At 41.3% G+C, this 19,036-nt stretch overlaps 2 protein-coding genes across 2 annotated transcripts; both read left to right on the top strand.

Moving 5' to 3' along the window:
• The first annotated feature begins 6,748 nt into the window (after positions 1-6,748).
• Positions 6,749-9,883, top strand: myct1a (myc target 1a). Its single transcript, XM_030772598.1, has 2 exons — positions 6,749-7,003; positions 8,830-9,883. The coding sequence occupies exons 1-2, from the start codon at positions 6,949-6,951 to the stop codon at positions 9,414-9,416; spliced, it is 642 nt and encodes a 213-aa protein (XP_030628458.1). The 5' UTR covers positions 6,749-6,948; the 3' UTR covers positions 9,417-9,883.
• An 801-nt stretch (positions 9,884-10,684) lies between these two features.
• On the top strand, positions 10,685-18,857 carry serac1 (serine active site containing 1). Its single transcript, XM_030772465.1, has 17 exons — positions 10,685-10,737; positions 11,154-11,304; positions 11,566-11,602; positions 11,766-11,902; positions 12,896-12,985; positions 14,206-14,337; positions 14,580-14,701; positions 14,865-14,993; positions 15,250-15,363; positions 15,861-16,023; positions 16,394-16,544; positions 16,810-16,951; positions 17,158-17,258; positions 17,635-17,732; positions 18,013-18,195; positions 18,330-18,473; positions 18,721-18,857. The coding sequence occupies exons 2-17, from the start codon at positions 11,202-11,204 to the stop codon at positions 18,855-18,857; spliced, it is 1,983 nt and encodes a 660-aa protein (XP_030628325.1). The 5' UTR covers positions 10,685-10,737; positions 11,154-11,201.
• The last annotated feature ends 179 nt before the right edge of the window (positions 18,858-19,036 follow it).

Genomic DNA, 19,036 nt, shown 5'->3' with positions numbered 1-19,036 from the left:
TCTGTTTTTTTTTTCAAACACCCTGACACAGTTGAGAAGTAAGGTAACCCCCTCTCCCCCTCCCAGAAAAGAAACCAGCAAGAAAGTAGGACATGTAGTCTTGCTTCTGTCTGCTTGTATGTGGGCTGAGTGTTTGTAACTTATACATGTATAATATGTATTTATAAATTATGAATACATTGCTATTGTTCTGCAAATGAATGAGGGACAGTTTTAATATTATGAGGTACATGCAAATATTAAATAGTTGTTATTTTTACCTCAATATAATTTTGTATTGAACAATATGAGCAGAAATTCTATCCCCACAGGTAAATAAATTTAAAAAGAAAAAAAAAAAACCTTAAGCATGAACATGATTGGTGCAGTACAAATTATGAGTAATATTTCTACACTGAATAAAACGACCCAGGATGTGTGCAGAGATTCCCAATTTTTTCACAGACAAGCAGAGAGACGGTTGTCTCAAAGACAGAGGTTACTCTTGCATTTTCATTCCTTGACACACAAATTCTACCTGAGAACAGCAAAAATTAGGAAATCTTCTGTAAAGTCTTCTTTAATCTTGGATATGGGAAGAAAGAAACTAAGGGAAAGGAGCCAATCTATCTCACCAGATCATCACAAACAAATCCACTCTGATCTTCTCTCAGGCAAACATCTCATTACAATACTGAATTTTCATATTACTCTGTGTGCTAGCATGCTAATAGGCTAAATATCAGATGAGATGGTTGAATGAGTCTGAGGGGGATTACGTTCCATTCCCTTCACAAAACAGCAGGTGGAGAGAATCTCAAAAGAACAGAAGGTATCACAAGGTGCCTTTGCTATGTCTTTTGGATGAAAGAAGTCCATCTAGAAAGCAGTACCTAATCTGATAAAAACAAGGTGACTTCAAGGACAGCTTAGAATGCAGTTGCTTAAACAGCAGTTGAAACGGCCTAAACTTGGGAGAGGTTTAAAGCACTGGCAAGTTTTGTCCACTTTGAGGTTAATATAGTAAAATAAGGGCTACAAATTGGAAAAAGTGTTTTCTTATCTTCAGTACTGCAATGCTACACATGACCAACAACAAACTTTGAGTTACTGTTTGCATGGAGAGATAAAAGGCTTCAGCTGGGTTGGGGACACACCCACAGCCACTAATTTATCACAAGGCCTATTTTTAGTGTTTGGTCATGCTTCAGAGAAAATTTCAGAAAGTTTTCCTTCTTATTTTTGAAGTGGCAGGGGTTACAGCGCTTTCCTTTGCTGAAAAATATTACAGCTCACTGGACTCTTTAGATTCCCATAAAAACAGACTCCTTTGTTGATCTCAAATGAACTAGCCAATTGAATAGACCCACTTAAAGATGTAGGTATTTCAGTGATTGAAATACCGACACCGGCCACAGAAAGGGAAGATTCAAATGCAAGTTTGTACATGTATACGCTCACACACACGAACACACAAACGCACTCCTCCCTACTGAAGTGTGTATCGCCTTATTCGGTGTGAAGTTTGGCAACACTCAAGCCCAGGAGGTTGGTGGCATATTAGAGCCATATCTCAATGTCAGGTTCCTCACTCCCCAAATACTACAGCATCATCTCATTAGAGCATCAATCTGTCCTGACACAGAACTTTCTGCTCTACTTCTAGTTTCTAGGGCGACCAAACCTCATGCTATGTAAACTGTGTGTGTGTGTGTGTGTGTGTGTGTATGTCTTTGTGTGTGAAAAAAAAAGACATGGGGGATGAGAGTGAGAGAGAGAGAGAGAGAGAGAGAGAGAGAGTGGAGAGAGAAACAATGACAGACATTGATGCAGCCAAGGATGGTAGAGGAAATTATTATAATTGCAAAATCACCAAAAGAAGATTCATAATGCAGTGTTCATCTGTATGTAATTAAAATAATTAATTTTCCAGAGTGATAAAGAAAGATAAGAAAAGTAGCATGTATTGGAGAGATTCTATTATTAAAAAAAAGAATAATGATTTAGCTGGATGAACTGTGAAATCCTAACTGTCAGTGTGAAGGTGCAATCACAGTTAAAGATCCTCCGGAATGAAGGAAACGCACAGTAGACTCCTGATCACAAGAGGCAACATTCATCTGCACAGAGTCAGCTCTTCAGCAGATTAGCTGTATCTCTCTCTCAGCACCTCTTAACCCTCTCTCTCTCTCTCTCTCTCTCTCTCTCTCCCTTCAACACTCTTGCGCACTTCAATCCTCTCTCAGCGTCCCTCTCTCTCTCTCCCCAAACCCCCTCTCAACATCTGTCTGTGACTCTGCCTCACACTCTCGTAATTTTGACTTACCCTCCCCTCTCTCTTACACTCTTTAGTGCCTCTCTTAAAATCCCACCTCATCAGCTTCCCTTCTGAACATCAACATGTCTCTCCCTCTCTCTGTCTCTCTCTCTCTCTCCCTCTCTCTGTCTCTTTCTCTCTCCATGTATGCTGCATCGCTGCAATATACGCAGAGACATATAGTTTATCGGTGAAATGACTGATGACTAAAAGTAAATATCTGCACATACACAACAAGGAACACACACACAGGCACACACACACACAACTAGAAAAAATGTAAACTGAACTCACAAGGGACAAAACTGCAACCATGCGCTTAATATTTGTGCCAAACTCAAGCTAGGACCAAGTAAACCTTCAATGACCCCAACCAATATAATCATTCATCTGAATATCCACAAGGAACAACGCACAGTAAAATGAGTATCTTGCACATGAAAACCCCGGAACTATACCGAATCATCATAACATTTCATCAACTTTTAGTATAAGGGAGAATAAAAAAACAAATATAACAAAAGTTGTTTACATATATATTATACATTCCAACAGAGGCTTCGTCCTGGACAGAATTTGAAAAGAAATCTGTGGCACTGTTTTGCTGTGTCATCCTGAAGTATTCTGGGAGGTCACCTTTCAGGCAGAAAAGAGAGAGTAAGCACCTACCCTGCAGTCTCTGCATCTCATTGGCAATATCTCTAGCAGAGCGTCCATAGTCCCGAAATGATGCCATGCCACAGGTCTGAGGTCAGCCACTGGTTGTAATGACCCCCTTGATGATTAATCCATCAGTTAAACCAGGTATAAGTTCCTGTAACTGTCCCAGCACACTACATGCTTAGCAAATGGTATTTATTTCATTTGACCGCTCTATACAAGTCCTGTTTGCTCTTCCTGTATCTTCCTCTTTTTCGTACACAAGCGCCCTCTCTCTCTTCACTCTCTCTCTCTCTCTCTCTCTCTCTCTTTCTCTCCCTCACTCTCTCTCTCTCGGGACATGAGGACTGCATTTCAGACTCCAGTCATCGCCACCTGGTGTCCAATCAGAGTGAGGCTCACATAAACGGCATAAATTATCTAAGAAGTCCCTGGCCAGTGGCGATGAAGGATGTATTAGCGCGTGTTTTTCAGTGCTAAATTCATGGATGGCAAGTTAATTCTGACATGAAAATGACCAGCCACACTGGACTGTTAATTAGGATGTCTTTGATCTATTCTCTTAAATCATAAGAATGGCTGACGTCACTACAGTTTCAAAGCTGGCTATTTCAAGCATGAGCTCCCGCAGAGAGGATAATGGCCAAGTTTTAAGACATTGTAACGTAGGTCATTGTAGCATTGTAACATTATCACTGTAACGTCGCACAGTACAGCTTAATATTGTATCATATGGGCTATATTACGGAAATTTAATAAGAAAGCTGAACTGCCTAAACAACGCTATTTTTCCTAAACAACGTTACTCTCTGGTGTATAAAACCAAGGGATCATGAAACCTTTATACTTTAACATTTACACGCGTATCATTTACATTTATCATTAAGTTGCGCGCAGTGCTAGCCTCAACTAACGGTACCCACAAGACCAAGGTGGGACAGACTGTGGCCTGCTGGAGTTGGGCGAGACGGGGCGATTATCACTATCTTGAGTTATTTGGAGCAACTTTTGAACAATATGTCGTTTTGCTTATTATTTGCCACTTCATTTGCTTTTTACCAAATTAATCACAAGGCACATAATCCAAGAGCACCTTGTTTTTTTGTTTGTTTGTTTGTTTGTTTTGTTCGACACAGACTATACCGATTGCAAGGCTTTTGCTTCATTTGACCACTTTCTTATTTTTCGGTTCAATCCACTTTAATCTGAAGTATGGCGATACATTATTCTCTCCATTAAACACCTAATCTATGACTGTGTAAATTCTGCTGACATTGCTGTCAGTTAAATATTTTACGTACGAAGCCCTTCGATCCCCGTCAAGCTTTTCAGCTGGGGATTTCATAACAATAACTCCACATTATACCGAACAGGATATTGTTTGTTGCATCAACAAGGGGTTCCTTAGTTTCCCATAATAATGAGGGAGAATTCAGACAGACACGCACTCGCGCTTGCTGGCAGATCTATAGCACTGTGTATGTATAGAAATCGAGCGCTCTGCGTACAACCACCAGCTCTAGTCCTGGAATAGACTGCTGACTCTTGCAATTAGATGCAATGAGGCTTGCCGGTCACCTCCACTAGAGTATACCCAGTGAGGACGAATGCAAAGTGTGAGCGGGGAAAGAGAGGGATCGGGAGGGAGGGAGAATGACGGACGTGTCGCAAACCGGCGTTCAGCTTCTTTGCCTTATCTTATCTGCGTACGTCCAGGGCTCTCTTTCACAAACCCAAAGCTCTGTAGCCAATTAATCAGTTTTCCTTTCGTCAGCATATTTCTGAAAATCTCATTACCAACCTTGAGTCAGATGCACCAGCTCGATTTCATTCACACAACGCAGTGCTGGAAGTGATTGTCAGTTGGGGAGTGTTTTTAGTGTTTTTATTTCTCATCACCAAGCAAACAAACATAAATAAATAGATAAATAAATCTATGTATAGGCTATTTAAACGCTTTCGGGGCTGGATTAATTGTATTTCAGCCATTTCATTTGTATGGATGCACGAGTCGTGAATATGAATATTGCAATTTGATATGTAAAAAGTATCCCATAGGCTTTTTGCTTTTTGATCCCAAAATGACAGATTATCTTGCTGCACTAAAACAGAAACCTAAGTACCATTGATGAGTCAACATTAAAAAGAGCAACAGTGCCACCCACTGTTCAATGAAGAACAATCTCATGTCAGGTTCAGGTTAGCTGGATTTAATGGGTAAAACAGACCATTGAAAAGGATGTGCTGTCCAATCCTGTTATAGCTTGGTGAGGAAAATATTTCCACTTTGTGAGATGTATTTATGGTTAATGTGGTGGCCATTATGAGAGCATTCAAAATTCTGATCATTTATGATGAAAACCAGCTACTCTAAATATTATAAGTGCTTTCTTTGAGAGATTATTTCATGGGTCATTTTCATTGCCGTTAGAGATTCCAGAGATTTTCTAGTCTAAATGCATCTGCTTTGACAACAGTATTAACAGTGTTTTATCAATACTGTGTTTTTGGTAGACCAACTTTTAAATGCCTAAGACTAACATGTATAAAGAAAGATGTATATAGATTTGGGTGGAGTGTGTACTTACGTATGTGTTTGTGCATGTGTTTGTGTGTAATCAAATGACTCAGAATGAGACAATACACTCTGCTTAACATTTCATTTCATTGGTTAGTGAGTTTCCACTTCATTTAAGACTGACAAAGCAACAATAAGAGGAAGTCTCTATCCCTCTCCACCCAAATCAGTGACGAAAAAGATTTCAAACATCTGCGCTGTTCTCTGTTCTTAACCGTATAAACCACACTGCACAATTAAACAGCAGGAGAGGAAATACACATCGAAGGAGATTTTGGGCACACATTGGCACACATCATACTCGAAAGCTCCCTCTTTAAGCCAGTCCTTATCAGACACTTTGTTATACTAAACCACTTTAACCAACCAAGGCTGGCTTGGAGAGGATAATCCTTGAACCAGAAATCAGAGCTGGCGCTGCTGATGGAAAAACTGAGGTTAGCGCAATGGCCAGAGGAAAATGTGAGGTCAAAATGTGAGGCCATCTGAATCCACAGACTTTCTAATACATTTTTTGAAATGCCATATACCAAGAAATAGGATATTTTTGTTGCTCTTTTTGCGGTTAAAGCTTTGTTGAAAATCATTCAAGTGTGTCTGACTGTTTTTTTTAGGGGGGGGGGGGGTCCAAGAGAGCATCCAATTTGTATACTAAGTGGTGCTTCTTATGTGGAAACAGCAATTTGTGGTTCTCGTGGTAAAACACTGAAAGCAAAGCCAATCTGAAAGTTTGTCATTCTTTAACACCCCCACCCTACCCCCCCTCATAAAAATCACAAATACATACACACATACTCGGGCATACAGGGTTCTGCCAACTTTTGCCTGAAAGTAACACAAAGTAAGTGATTTTGGTGCGGTGGAGGGCGGGACATTGTTTCTCATTAATTAAACCTGGAAAGAGGAAATGGAAGGGAGAAATAATTACAAACTACCCTGCCCCTGATCCCCTCCTCTCCCCTTACAGATTCCCCCATCACTCCACCCCCACAGGAACCCTGTCCTGGCCAGATAAGAGTAGTGAACTGCTAATTTTGAGCAGAAAAGCAGGAAATGTGACAGTGAAGTTTTCCTCTTCCACAAACAACAGAGCCACGGGCCTGGCCTTGGAGGAGATCCTGTGTGCCACTGGGCCAAGCAGTGTGACACAGCCAGTGGAGAGAAAGAAAGCGAGAGAGAGAGAGAGAGAGAGAGAGAGGGGGGAGAGAAAGAGAGAGAAAGTGCTCAGTGAAATAAGGAAAGAGGTAACCAGACACTTAGAGAGACAGCATCAAAGCAAGAATTTGGGAAAGAAACAGAGGGACATTCACCAACAAACACAGGGATTTAAAAACCAGAGTGACTCGTCGACAGATATAGAGAGAGCGCAGATGTGAATCTTCTCTTCTGCTTTTTGGCCTGTTTAGAGAGAACCATGGTGGATAACAGCACTCACCCTGTACTGGAAATACTGCAGAAATTTGGACTAAGTGAGCTTTTTCTTACCTCTCTTTTATGTTTGACCTTCTCTATCTCTCCTGCATGCACTTTCATTCAGTCATATTTAATATGTCATTTACACATGAGCTGAGCGTTACTGTTTAACATTAAATACTAATCAATAGAAAAAAAACTTCAGAAATAAAAAATAGATGGAAGTTGGAATACATGAAAAACTGCATGATTGTAAGACTGATATGCTAACAGACCATATAACACTTCTCTGGAGTAGTTCTCTTTTCCTATCCCCCGAGATTTTTCCAAATGTTGTTTCCAGATGAACACAGAATCTGGTTTGTGTTTGCCTTGACTTCTGGGACACATGAAAAACAGAAATAGGTGTCTGCATGTGTTTACACTTCATCGTGTTTTTTCTAACAACACCAAACAGATTCCCTCTAGAGCTTTGAGTAATTTCAAGAACCACTACATAGAACATTTTGGTCTAAAAACATGAACGGTAAATTTCTGACAGAATTTGTAGCTGTTGATATTTACTGCACTCTGAATGGAGTCTCCTAAATTTAACTGACAAATTACAACTGTTCAGTAGCCTTTAAGGCAACTTCTGATGAGCTTTGTCACTCTATGAGTATCATCTACACTATATGTGAAACCAATCAACATGGTAATTCCTATCTAAAGTCAGAAGAGCATCGTTGGTGATTTGTTGATACCGTTGTTGTCATCTTATCATCATCATCATCATCATCATCATCATCATCATCATCATCATTATTTCCACATCTGGAAAAAATGCTTTCACATAGCTGTCAATTTTCAAATACGTATTTTATTGTTTTGTCATCTGATAGGGACCACCACTAGCAATGTTGATTAGTTTACAAAGCTCTTTAGCCAGTCAGTGAGTTTGAGTGATCATATTCAAGGGCAGGCTTCAGTAGAACCAAAATGGTGTGCTGTCCACCTGTCTTTACTCTTTTATTGAAGTCATGTGATCTGGGAACTGGAATTCCTCACAAAATAGTTGCTCAGCTGTTGACTTCCTGAATGGAGGATTATTTTCATTGTGTCCGGTAATGGAGAAAAAACACACTGTTCCCTGGCATTTTAGAGTTCTTACTCCCAAGTTCTGTATGCTTTAGGGGGGAAGTCTCCTCAGAGTCACACTGTGTTGAATGTGACACATTTCCAGCTGTTAAAAATCAGGGTATGAGGCATACACTGGACAGACACCCTGACCATTTGCTTTTTAATGTCAGCGAAGTGCCTCAGAAAGACAACAAAAAAAGGAGTCGTTACTTGTTTCTTTGCTCAAATCTTTTTCAAAGACAGCATTCAGTAACACTGACAATACCATGAAATTACTTATTGTTAATACCCCCTCACAATTTTGCCATGCCACTCCACCTTATTGTTTCTCTTCATTCTGTTTGTCTCCTCTCCTCTCCTCTCCTCTCCTCTCCTCTACCCTCCTCTCCTCTTCTCTACTCTCCTCTCCCCTCCTCTCCCCTCCTCTCCCCTCCTCTACCCTCCTCTCCTCTCCTCTACCCTCTCCCCTCCTCTCCCCTCCTCTCCCTCCTCTCCTCTCCTCTCCTCTACTCTCTTCTCCCCTCCTCTCCTCTCCCCTCCTCTCATCTCCTCTCCTCTCCTCTCCCCTCTTCTCCTCTCCTCTCCTCTCCTCTCCCCTCCTCTCATCTCCTCTCCTCTCCTCTCCTCTCTTCTCCTCTCCTCTCCTCTCCTCTCCTCTCCTCTCCTCTCCTCTCCTCTCCTCTCCTCTCCTCTCCTCTCCTGTCCTCTCCCCTCCCCTGCCCTCCCCTCCTCTCCTCTCCTCTCCTCTCCTCTCCTCTCTTAGAGGACTTGATCCTGGCCTTCTGTCTGTCCATGGTTGTTGGACTGTTCCTGGGTGCCCTGGTGTATTTGGTCCTGACCTGGATGTCTCGTCACAAGGCTTCAGCCAACATCACACCCCTCCCATCGCGCTCCTCCCGATCTACTCCGCGGTCATCTTCTCCACGTTCTCGTCCTGGCTTCAACCGCAACAGCGGCAGTGTTTTCGATCGCCGTAGCAACAACAGCCTGGCCAGTGCTGCGTTCTCCTTCCACCGACAGGCCTCTTCTTCACCAGACCAAGTCGACCCCCTCGGCCGCAAATCCAGTTTCAGAGCTTCCACCTTCCATCCGCTGCTCCAGTGCAGTCAGATTGCTCGTGAGGCAGAGGAGGGTAGCCAAAGTACCTTACCGAGAACCCCAACCCTCACCGCCACCCCTGGAGCAGCAGGGTCCACTGGCACCGTCAGCTCCACAGTCACCCCTCCTCGGTCCAGACCTCGACCAAACTCATTCTGGGGTAACACCAGTCTTAGAGGGTTCCAAGTTACACAGACCCCTCCACCAGCTTATGACAGCATTATACGTGCCTATCAGGAAACCTGCACCTGAGCAGAAATGGGGACATCACATGGGAGCAGCAGAGGGACACGGATAAGAGCAGACAGGGATGGATGTAAAGCTTTGCTTTGCATCCCGACATGAAGTTTTTAATGAGATGGATTATCTTGTGTCAGATATACTTTTTTTGATTTGTGTGTGTGTGTGTGTGTGTGTGTGTGTGAGAGAGAGAGAGAGAGATGGAGGGAGCAGGTGGAGAGGGAAAAGGGGAATGTAGCTGTGTTGTATAGTGTTCCTGTATTCCCAAAGGCTGCTCTTGTGGCCATCAAGATGGACTTGCTGTTAAGTTTTACCCAGCACTATCACACACACATGCACAGATTAGAAAAAACATTATTTTAGACCAAGTGGCAATTGTAACCTGCAATGCATTGTGCATGTCTTACTTTAACATTATTTTTAGTCATGAAAAATGTTTTCTAGTCTCTTAACATAATAAAAACATGTCATTTCAAGTGTTTTCACTCCTTATTCTGTAAATTATTCTTATAGCCATAATTAATGGCTGATTTGTGTTAGAAACTATATCCGCAGAGGAGAACACCACAGATGTATAGAGTACTGACAAAGCATACAAACAAATGTATGAGTCAATATTACATCCTGGACAGTAACAGCCATATTAGGTTCTGTGCCTCGTGGGTATCCTCACACCTCTGACATAATTCCCCTTTTTCCTGAGGAAGGAATGCTCTCACCCGAATGAAATTTCATGTGTGTTTCTACGGTATTTTGGGCCTACCATTTTACAGTACACACCCATGTACCATATACCCCACAAAGGGTGACTGACCTGTAGTGTACAAGAAATTATTACACATGGGAAACTCGGAAAACACACATAATAAACATGAATCAAAGGACTTGTTCATGCAATTGTTTACGTTTGTTTGAGTAAAGCACTCTCTTTTGCAACTAAATTCCAAAGAAGTAATATTTGAATAAATGCACGACACATATTGAACATCAAATATGGAAACGCCAGTCAGTAGGAATTGGTAAAAAAGTATCCGTTTATTTTTGCTCATCTCGTACACAATATTGTTTAATGTATTTTTTTCTCTTGGATTGGCATTTAAAAATGCATTATGAGTACGACATCATATCTCTATTGAACATTACGGTAAATAATTTCCGATTTAAGACATTCTGACATTCGTCGTAGTTTACGGTAAGTGACGTAAAGAAGCGACAGTTCCTGTTTATTTCTGCTGACGGTAGAACGTGACAGTGGCAGTTGGGCGTTAAGTTTTGCGGGGAAGAGCCACTAACCGCACTCACCAAAAGAGTGATAACAGTTCAGCAGAAGAAGGTAACTGAACACCATAATGACATAGACAGTGTGTAAGGTTTCGTGTTAAGCTGATGACATTGTCGCTAGTAGGACACGTATCTTCACTCACATTAGCTAGCATGCTAAAAACATCCTGTTACAACGTCCTTCAACATCAGTTTCACCAGTTTCTGAACACAAGCAAAATCTACCAGATGATCGTTTAACCTTAGTTTACGAAACTGATGCTACGTGCTAATTTGTCTGAGATTTGCCACCACATTTGCAGTAATTCTGAACACTGTGAAGGGCGTGATTTGAATAGAGCCGGTACGTACCATCACATTGTACAAACACAGTAATTCTGAAAATGAACAGCCTGCATTTCTGAAAAGCACTAACTCTGTGTGAAGTCGTAGAACTTACGGTGTTGGTTTGTCACAATCTGTTAACAGACAATCTTAGGTGATCACATGCCCTGACTTGCTGTTTCACCTTTCCGGATGATTGCGCAGATGTCTGTGGCTGCTTTCCGATTGATCCACTGTAGGAGGTTGGGCACCGCCGGTCCAGGCGTGAAGAAAGTACTGCCTTGGAAGGATTTTCGTAGGTTTTATAGCTTACCCTCTGTACAACTCATAACGCATGGTGAATTTTTTAAGTGAACGCTGCAATAATGAATAACACACGTCTCCATCTTGGCTCAGCTCAGCTTTAGGTTTACCATTCTCAGCACAGCTTGCATAATAAACCCCCTTTTATCCCTGTTTAATTATGTGTTTACTTGTTTGTTTGTGTGTGTGTGTGTGTGTGTGTGTGTGTGTGTGTGTGTATATGTGTGTGTGTCCACGCCTGTGTCTCTGTCAGGAAAAATAGCGAAGGTGACTGGAGCAGTTGTATTAGGGTACGTATTCATATTCAAACACTGATATTCATTTTGAGGTATGTGGGGTTTTTTTCCATGTTTTTTTGAAAAAAAAAACAAAAACAAAAAAAAAACATGCGGACATATATTTAATCAAAGCTGACAGACACAGTTTTTTATGTGTACATTTGTGTTCACACAGCGGATGTGTTTTCATCACTTATGAGGTAGTCAGTCTGAACAATGCCATAACTATTGATACCAAGGCCATTCTTCAAGAGAAGCACAAGTCTTACATCTACCTAAGCCCCACCACTTCCAAAGAACAGGAGACCCTTGGCACTGGTATGTGTCCGTCTTTTCCTTTGTTTGCTGGCTTTACAGCCACTATCATGTGTTCACTGATAGTACCACATACGTTTATGAGGGAAACTAGGTTGATGTGTTGCTTCCTGTAACTTGTTATTGATGAGACTACAATGTGGAGCCTTTATCATACCACAGTTTCTCTTTCAGAATATCATTGTTTCCATTGAAATCCAGTGATAGGCTGTTGTGTGATAAAACTGATGGGTGGAGGAGAATGGTCCATAAAATAATCCATCTTGGTATCGGACATCTTGATTGCGAGAACACTAGAAACTGTGTTTACTGCAAGTCTTCAGTGTAGCCCCATATAATTTTATACTGTAGTTCACGCGCTGCAAATCGTATAGCTTAAACCTTTCATTTTCCTGAATACATTCCAAGCACCCCTCTCTTTTTAGTTACAGACATTGCATGGTAGACAGTTCTTGTGACGGATTTATGAGTTGTCTTATGCAATGCTGGTACAGGCTCAGGAGAGTACATCCGTTTGTTAAGGATGTTGTATGCGAAGAGAAAGGTGTCACATGCTATTGCAGCGGACGGCGGAGCCTCTTCCGTTACCCCTGGTTCCTATCCTGATTATCCTGCATAGTTTCAAACTCTGCTTTCTGCACTCATTTCCACTGGTCAAGGCTGCCAGTTAGTGTGTATGTGTGTGTGTGTGTGTGTGTGTGTGTGTGTGCACGCTCACCACACTCCTGTACTGTACATTGCTTCCTCTGTGGAATTTTATCTAAAAAAAAAAAAAAAGTCTGTTGATGTATAACCAGAAGTGTCTGTACTGTTTGCATTACTTCAGGCAATCTGAACGTGTGCTGTCAGTTATTTCCATTTGTTTAAAGGGTTTTTAATGGAAGGATGTCACATGACCTGTTGGATATGTACAGCAATGAGTATTGTTAATTCAGTTAGCTTAGTTAGGCTACTGTATTTAAAGTATTCAACATTTTTTTTAAATTTCAGGACTCACACACAAGGCCAGGAAAGAGCTTCATAAAGCAGTTAGGAAGTTTCTAGAACTTTCATCAAGGGTTCTGCTTAGGCCACTGGACGGTGAGTGTGATTTTCTTTTTTAGATTTTTTTTAAATGACTGTTTTTTTTATAAGGCTGTGAATCCCTGCACTAAGAGAATTTTCTTCTATTGATATGACAGCAAGATTTGAAGTCTTTCAGCTTAAGTGTCTGATGCACCTGGCATCTAAGCAAAGCACTGGACTACTTTATGTTTCAGTTTACCTGTTTAAGGAATAGATGTTACATTAATGTGGCAGTTGTAGGGGTGCGTGCGCATGTGTTTGTTTGTGTGTCTGCACACACATCTTAGTGTACTGTATATCTAAAAAAGGAGAAACTTCTGTGTGAGTATGTAGGTCTGTGTTGGTTTGTATTTCCACAGAAACAGGGTTAGAGGGCATTGGTGGTATTTACGTCTTGTGAATAAGTGTATAACAATCTCTGTCTGAGGCATACACTCTACAGGAAGCACCTGCACATAAGTTCCTGTGTATGTTTTCATAAAGGCAGACAGTGAATTTGTCCTCAGAGTCCTACCGCTCATGCTCTTTCATGCCTCACAGAAAACTTTCTAATGCATGCAGCTGTTTCCACATGCACGTCTGCAGATGGATATTTGATTAATCATGTGTAGTGATCTTGTCCTGTATGAATTGTCAGTTAGCTGGGTCCTGTCCTGTCTCACATACTACCTCTGTTTCATTTCTGTTTTTTTTTTTTTTGTTTTTTTTATAGCTACATGTTTGAGGAACCCAGGTCTGCTTCCCCTGAGTAGTTATGGCAGACAAAAAATATTAGAAAGAGACCAGTTTTGCATAGCATCCCCCATAGCTTAGCAGATGAACACTTTAGTTTTTCACCTCAAAGTATTTGGTTTTTTAGAATGTTATGTTAGTTAGTGTTTACCTGTGTGTGTTGGTGTGATCCTGTGATGTGAGTGAAGGCCCATGTCTAGTGCTTAGTTTCACAGTTCTTTGTTTTATAGCCTGGAACCAAAATACAATATATCAGTCGCAGTATAATACGATTTTCAGTATGTCTATACATACTGCTGAATGTTCATATGTAAAAAAACTCTTTTAAATGTTTTTTGAGAGTGAATTAAAAACTGAAGGCACTTAGAATTTTGAATGTAGTTTTTAATGTAATTTTTGAAATTATTGGGTTTTTCACTGCCTCTCCGAGTGCCTCTCCGTAATAGATCATAGCGTGAAAAGGTGTTTATCTGTGTGCGTGTGTTCGTGTGTATCTGTGTCAGAGCACTTGAGTCATTTAGATGCTGACCCTCATGAATGTGCGCTTTGGGTGCTGCTGAAGAGAACACGCTCAGCCGACCGGGCCGTTCGACTCCAGGCGGTACAGGACCTGGCCCAAAACCAGCACTGGCACGGTAAAACCCTCCATCCTCAGCTTCACACCTTACTCATTAACCTTCCAATGCCTTTTCCGTCAGTTCTCTAAGAATACAACTTTTACAAGGTATTTTTCTAAGATCTAAGGAATTTGTGATGAGGAAGTTCCATAATGCTTTAGCACTGAGAAGATGGATGATCTGTCATTGCTGTGATAAGTTTGTGGCTGTGTGGTCACACACTGGTCAGTTTGTATGTGTATATGGTATGTTTGGTGTAGATTATCAGTACCAGACAGCAGCTCAGGCTGTAGACCAGCGCACTGCTGTGGGACTGGCCCGCATACCTCACGTGGACCTACGGTTCTTCCTCTCTCCTCCAATACTGCCAGAGGTTGAAGATGTGAGTGAATTTTGATAATGTTGGTTTTATGGCTTGTCTTAGGGTGTATAAGCAATGGTCTACTTAATCAGTAGTGTTGTGTGTGTATAAAAGTGTTTGTTGTGTCTTGTAGTGTCCCTGTGCAGACAAAGGCATCTTCTCAAATGAAACTGTGTCTGTGTAGGGGTTCTCTATAGAAGATGGCTTGAGGCAACTTCTCGCCACTTTGCCCCAGTCAGATGTGGATCAGTGTGTGCAATATTTTACCTCCCTAGCACTGAGAGAAAGCAGCCAATCCCTGGCAGCGCAGAGAGTGAGTAATGCACACAGCACCATGGCAACACAGTGTTTACACTTAGAGAGAGAGAACTTCAAAATCTGCTAGGCATAGAAAGGCACAGAAACAAAGGCAAAAAATGAATGGACTGCTAAGTGTAGGTTTCTGACCGTGTGCCCTACTTTGTGCTAAAAATATTTTTAAATATTACTAAAATGATGAAGAATTCCACTGTACAAAATAAAAGTGTTTTAAGGACTTTCATTCACCAGCTGTAACTGTGCGATTTTAGGGGGGGTTGTGGTGTTTTGGGGGGAATGGATTACCCTATGCCCAGAGCCTTACCTCTATTCCTTCTGAGAAGGTCGAGTCTTTCTGCGTCCAAGCTCTGGTCCAACACTCAAAGGTACAACAGTACTCAAAGCATGTCTTTTATTTTTATTTATAGATTTTTTATTAATAAAATGAAGAGGTTTCCAGTTATTGAAACCATTACTTTTTCCCGTTTCCGATTGACCTGCAGACATGAATCAAATATTATGTGAGCTACTCAATTACCTTTTTCAATTCATTGTGGTGACTGGACAGGATTTATAATGATTTGAAGGAGGGTCTGGAAGTAAGAGGTGCTTCTAGTGTAGACATTAAATCTTGAACAGTCACTGTTTCCTTTGATAATGTAGTATGTGATGGAGGAACCATTCAGCACAGTCATTCATGCTGAATTTAATCACACAGTGTAGAGCAGTGGTAACTGACTGACTAACTGACTGAATATTAGCATGACTGTGAGGACTTTATTTAAATTTCACAGTCAAGAATTTATTTAAGGCTGCCTTCACAACGGAACAATAAAATATGTGACTGTTACAATGCCACATCATCTCATTCTGCCCCACTCAGGTCCCTTGTCACTGTGATCACATAGTGGCAAATGGAGGACTGCAGCTCCTGCAGAGGGTCTACCAGCTCCGCAAAGATTCCCAGAAGATCCAGAGGAACATCGTGCGCATCATCGGGAACCTTGCTCTGAATGACAACTTGCACACGGCAATAGTACAGTCAGGTGAGATTAGTCGTCACTTCACAATCTCTGCATTATGGTCCATTGTATTTAGCTTTCCCTTCATTGTCTTAATGTTTAACATAGTGTTAATCTTGATGCATCGTTGTGTAGTGGTTAATGGGGTTTATCATTCAGGAGTTTCTACACGTTCGCGCTTGAATTTGTCCCAGTTTTGTTGGTTGTTTTTACTGTGCTCTGGAAAGCTTTCCTGCATTCTGCATTATTGGAGATTTTCTTGTGTCATGTAAATGTTTTGTTGTATTCTGTGTTATGTCTGTGAATGTGGTTTTGCTATATTTGCTGTTATATTCCTTCAGTGTCCTCCTCTGGTCTGACTCCCGTTCTCAGTGTACGTCTGATGGTCCTACAGGTTGGGTGTCTGTCTTGGCGGAGATGGTGCAGTCGCCACACATCATGCAAGGCTCACACGCAGCCCGCGCTTTGGCCAACCTGGATCGAGAGGCTGTGTCGGAAAAGTACAAAGATGGAGTTTACATTCTGCACCCGCAATGTCGCGCCAGGTAAACAGTTCAGCTGATAAAGCACCTGAAGTGTATCCCCTTTAATCATTTCACAGCACCAAAAACAGGGAAGAACTTTTAAAAACGCTTAAGAAAAATGTCCTGTTTATTCTTAACCACAACAGACAAAAAGAAGCGGTTAACTGAAGGGTAGCAGAGTAGTTTTAGCTACTCGCATCGGCTAGGAAAAAAAAAAAGAAGCTAAAATCTTGGTGGGGTTTTTAACCTTGTTGTTTATCATGTTGTCACTGTTCTGGAACTCCAGCCAGCCAATAAAAGCTGACGTGCTGTTTGTTCATGGTCTGTTGGGAGCGGCGTTTAAGACGTGGAGGCAGAAGGACTCTGACATGACGGAGGATGAGAAAGCTGCAGGAAGTAAGGAGGATTACACTGAGTGCTGGCCTAAGGTAGGACCTTTACTCAGTAGTGAACTGTCATCCAGATGAGTGCTTGATTGGAATCAAAAATGCTTGTTTACAAAGTTTACTTTGTTAGGATGAACATGCTTCTGTTTCGTGTCTGGAGTGAATCACTCACTCTGGATCCAGCTCTGATTTCTAACCTTAATGATTTTTCGTGTTTCCTCATTGGTCTTTTTGTGTACCCTTCTCAGTCGTGGTTGGCTGCGGACTGTCCTAGCCTTAGAATTCTGTCAGTGGAGTATGATACCCATTTGAGTGACTGGAGGTCCAAGTGTCCAGTGGAAAACCAGAGGTGACTATGAGAAAGAGATAGTGCAAAATTCACCTTTACAGCTTTTTCAGAATCTCTGCCTGTGAAAACCACGCAGATCCCAAAGACAGGGGCCAGTGAATGCCTCTGGGGTTTTTTTTTTTTTTGTTTACACGATTGTCTAAGCTAAAGTTTATACTTTCCAAATATGAAATTTCCAACAGTAAACATTTGTACATTTTGCCCTTGTGCATTTTTGCCAAAATGAACCTTTATCTCTAAGGTGCTAATTTACTGAGAGGTAAAAAATTGTGGTTAAAAAGAATTCTTTTTTTTTTTTAGTCCTAAGTAAGTCGTAAAGACCTGCTGTTTTTTCTTCCCAAAGAAAATCCATTATTGTCTATTTCATACACTGCAGGAAGTCTTTGGCTTACAGAAGCCGAGAGCTGCTGAACAAACTGAAGGCTGCAGGGGTAGGAGACAGACCTGTCGTCTGGGTGGCCCATAGCATGGGAGGTAAATGAGCCTCCAGAATTTGTGTGTGTGTGTGTGTGTGTGTGTGTGTGTGTGTGTGTGTGTGTGTATGTGTGTTGCTGTAGGAACAGGCCTTCTTTTTCTCAAAATTCACATTTTGCACCATTATGTGGTCTCACTGTTACCTAACGCTACGCACTCACGTATGTTGTATCGTTAAAGTGGAACAAGCAAAGCCTCGACAAAGAAAGAGAGAGGGAGTGAGTGTAAGAAGAGTGTAAGGTGGAAAAAGAAATGTACATAATGCCTCTTGTATTATTAGGTTTGCTGGTTAAAAAGATGCTCTTAGATGCCTCGAATGATCCAGATCTAAGGTCCCTGATCAAAAACACAAAGGGCATCTTATTCTACAGCGTACCTCACCGTGGCACCTCGATGGCTGAGTACTCCGTCAACGTCAGATACCTCCTCTTTCCCTCCATAGAAGTGAGAGAGCTGTGTCGAGGTAAAGTGGAATTTTGCATTTTTTTTGTTATCACTGGAGTTTTTTTTATTTTCAGCCACTGACCTGTTTGGACACATGACATATGGACTTGCGTTAAGAACTTCATTATGAGTTTTCCATCTTGTTCTGTGTAGACTCACCGGCATTGCGAGACTTGAATGAGAACTTCTTGAACATCGCTAAAGACCAGAAGTTCAAGGTTCTGAGCTTTGCAGAAATGTTACCAACCACTATTGGCCCGATGATGAAAATATTAGTGGTACCATCTCACTCTGCAGGTAAGACTTAAGACTTCATGGTAACGATGGTTTGGGATTTAAACCAGACAGTCCGAAGTGTAACAAAAAAAATTCTGGTGTCTAATCCATAATTACAGCTTTAGCAGAAGACTGACCGTGTTATCAGGACAAGTAGAAAAAATTTTCTACTCTTCCTTTCCATAGCAATTTGAAAGCCTGAACTTGATCTGAAATACAGCAAGCCCTGTCTTGATTTTTTTTTTTTTTTTCCTAAATTGCTTTTCAGACCTAGGTATAGGAGACCTTATCCAGGTGGATGTTGATCATCTCAACATCTGCAAACCAGAAAAAAAGGATTCATTTCTGTACAAGAGCAGTTTACAGTTTATTCGGGATGCACTTGGAGGAGACATAACCAGCTGAATGTTACAGCTGAGGTCCAGGTTGAAAATGATCTGTGCCACGTTTATGTCACCTTTATGAGATACTTTGTGCCAACTCACAACTCATGTATTTTAGTTTTGTATAATGTGACACTGGAAACCTTCTTAATGGCGTAACTTTGATAAACCAGTGGTGCTCTTCTGTAACCTCTTTACTCA

Source organism: Chanos chanos, chromosome 4 (assembly GCF_902362185.1).
Source record: "Chanos chanos chromosome 4, fChaCha1.1, whole genome shotgun sequence".
NCBI classification, from domain to species: domain Eukaryota; kingdom Metazoa; phylum Chordata; class Actinopteri; order Gonorynchiformes; family Chanidae; genus Chanos; species Chanos chanos.
This window is presented reverse-complemented; position numbering and strand designations above follow the sequence as displayed.

Bases quoted from the DNA above. Each gene is read 5' to 3' on its own strand.
- serac1 (XM_030772465.1), top strand. From the start codon at position 11,202: ATGATTGCGCAGATGTCTGTGGCTGCTTTCCGATTGATCCACTGTAGG. The intron at 11,305-11,565 runs GTAGGTTTTATA...TGTCTCTGTCAG, and splicing joins ACTGCCTTGGAAGGATTTTC to GAAAAATAGCGAAGGTGACT. The intron at 16,024-16,393 runs GTGAGATTAGTC...ATGGTCCTACAG, and splicing joins CACGGCAATAGTACAGTCAG to GTTGGGTGTCTGTCTTGGCG.
- myct1a (XM_030772598.1), top strand. From the start codon at position 6,949: ATGGTGGATAACAGCACTCACCCTGTACTGGAAATACTGCAGAAATTT. The intron at 7,004-8,829 runs GTGAGCTTTTTC...CTCCTCTCTTAG, and splicing joins ACTGCAGAAATTTGGACTAA to AGGACTTGATCCTGGCCTTC.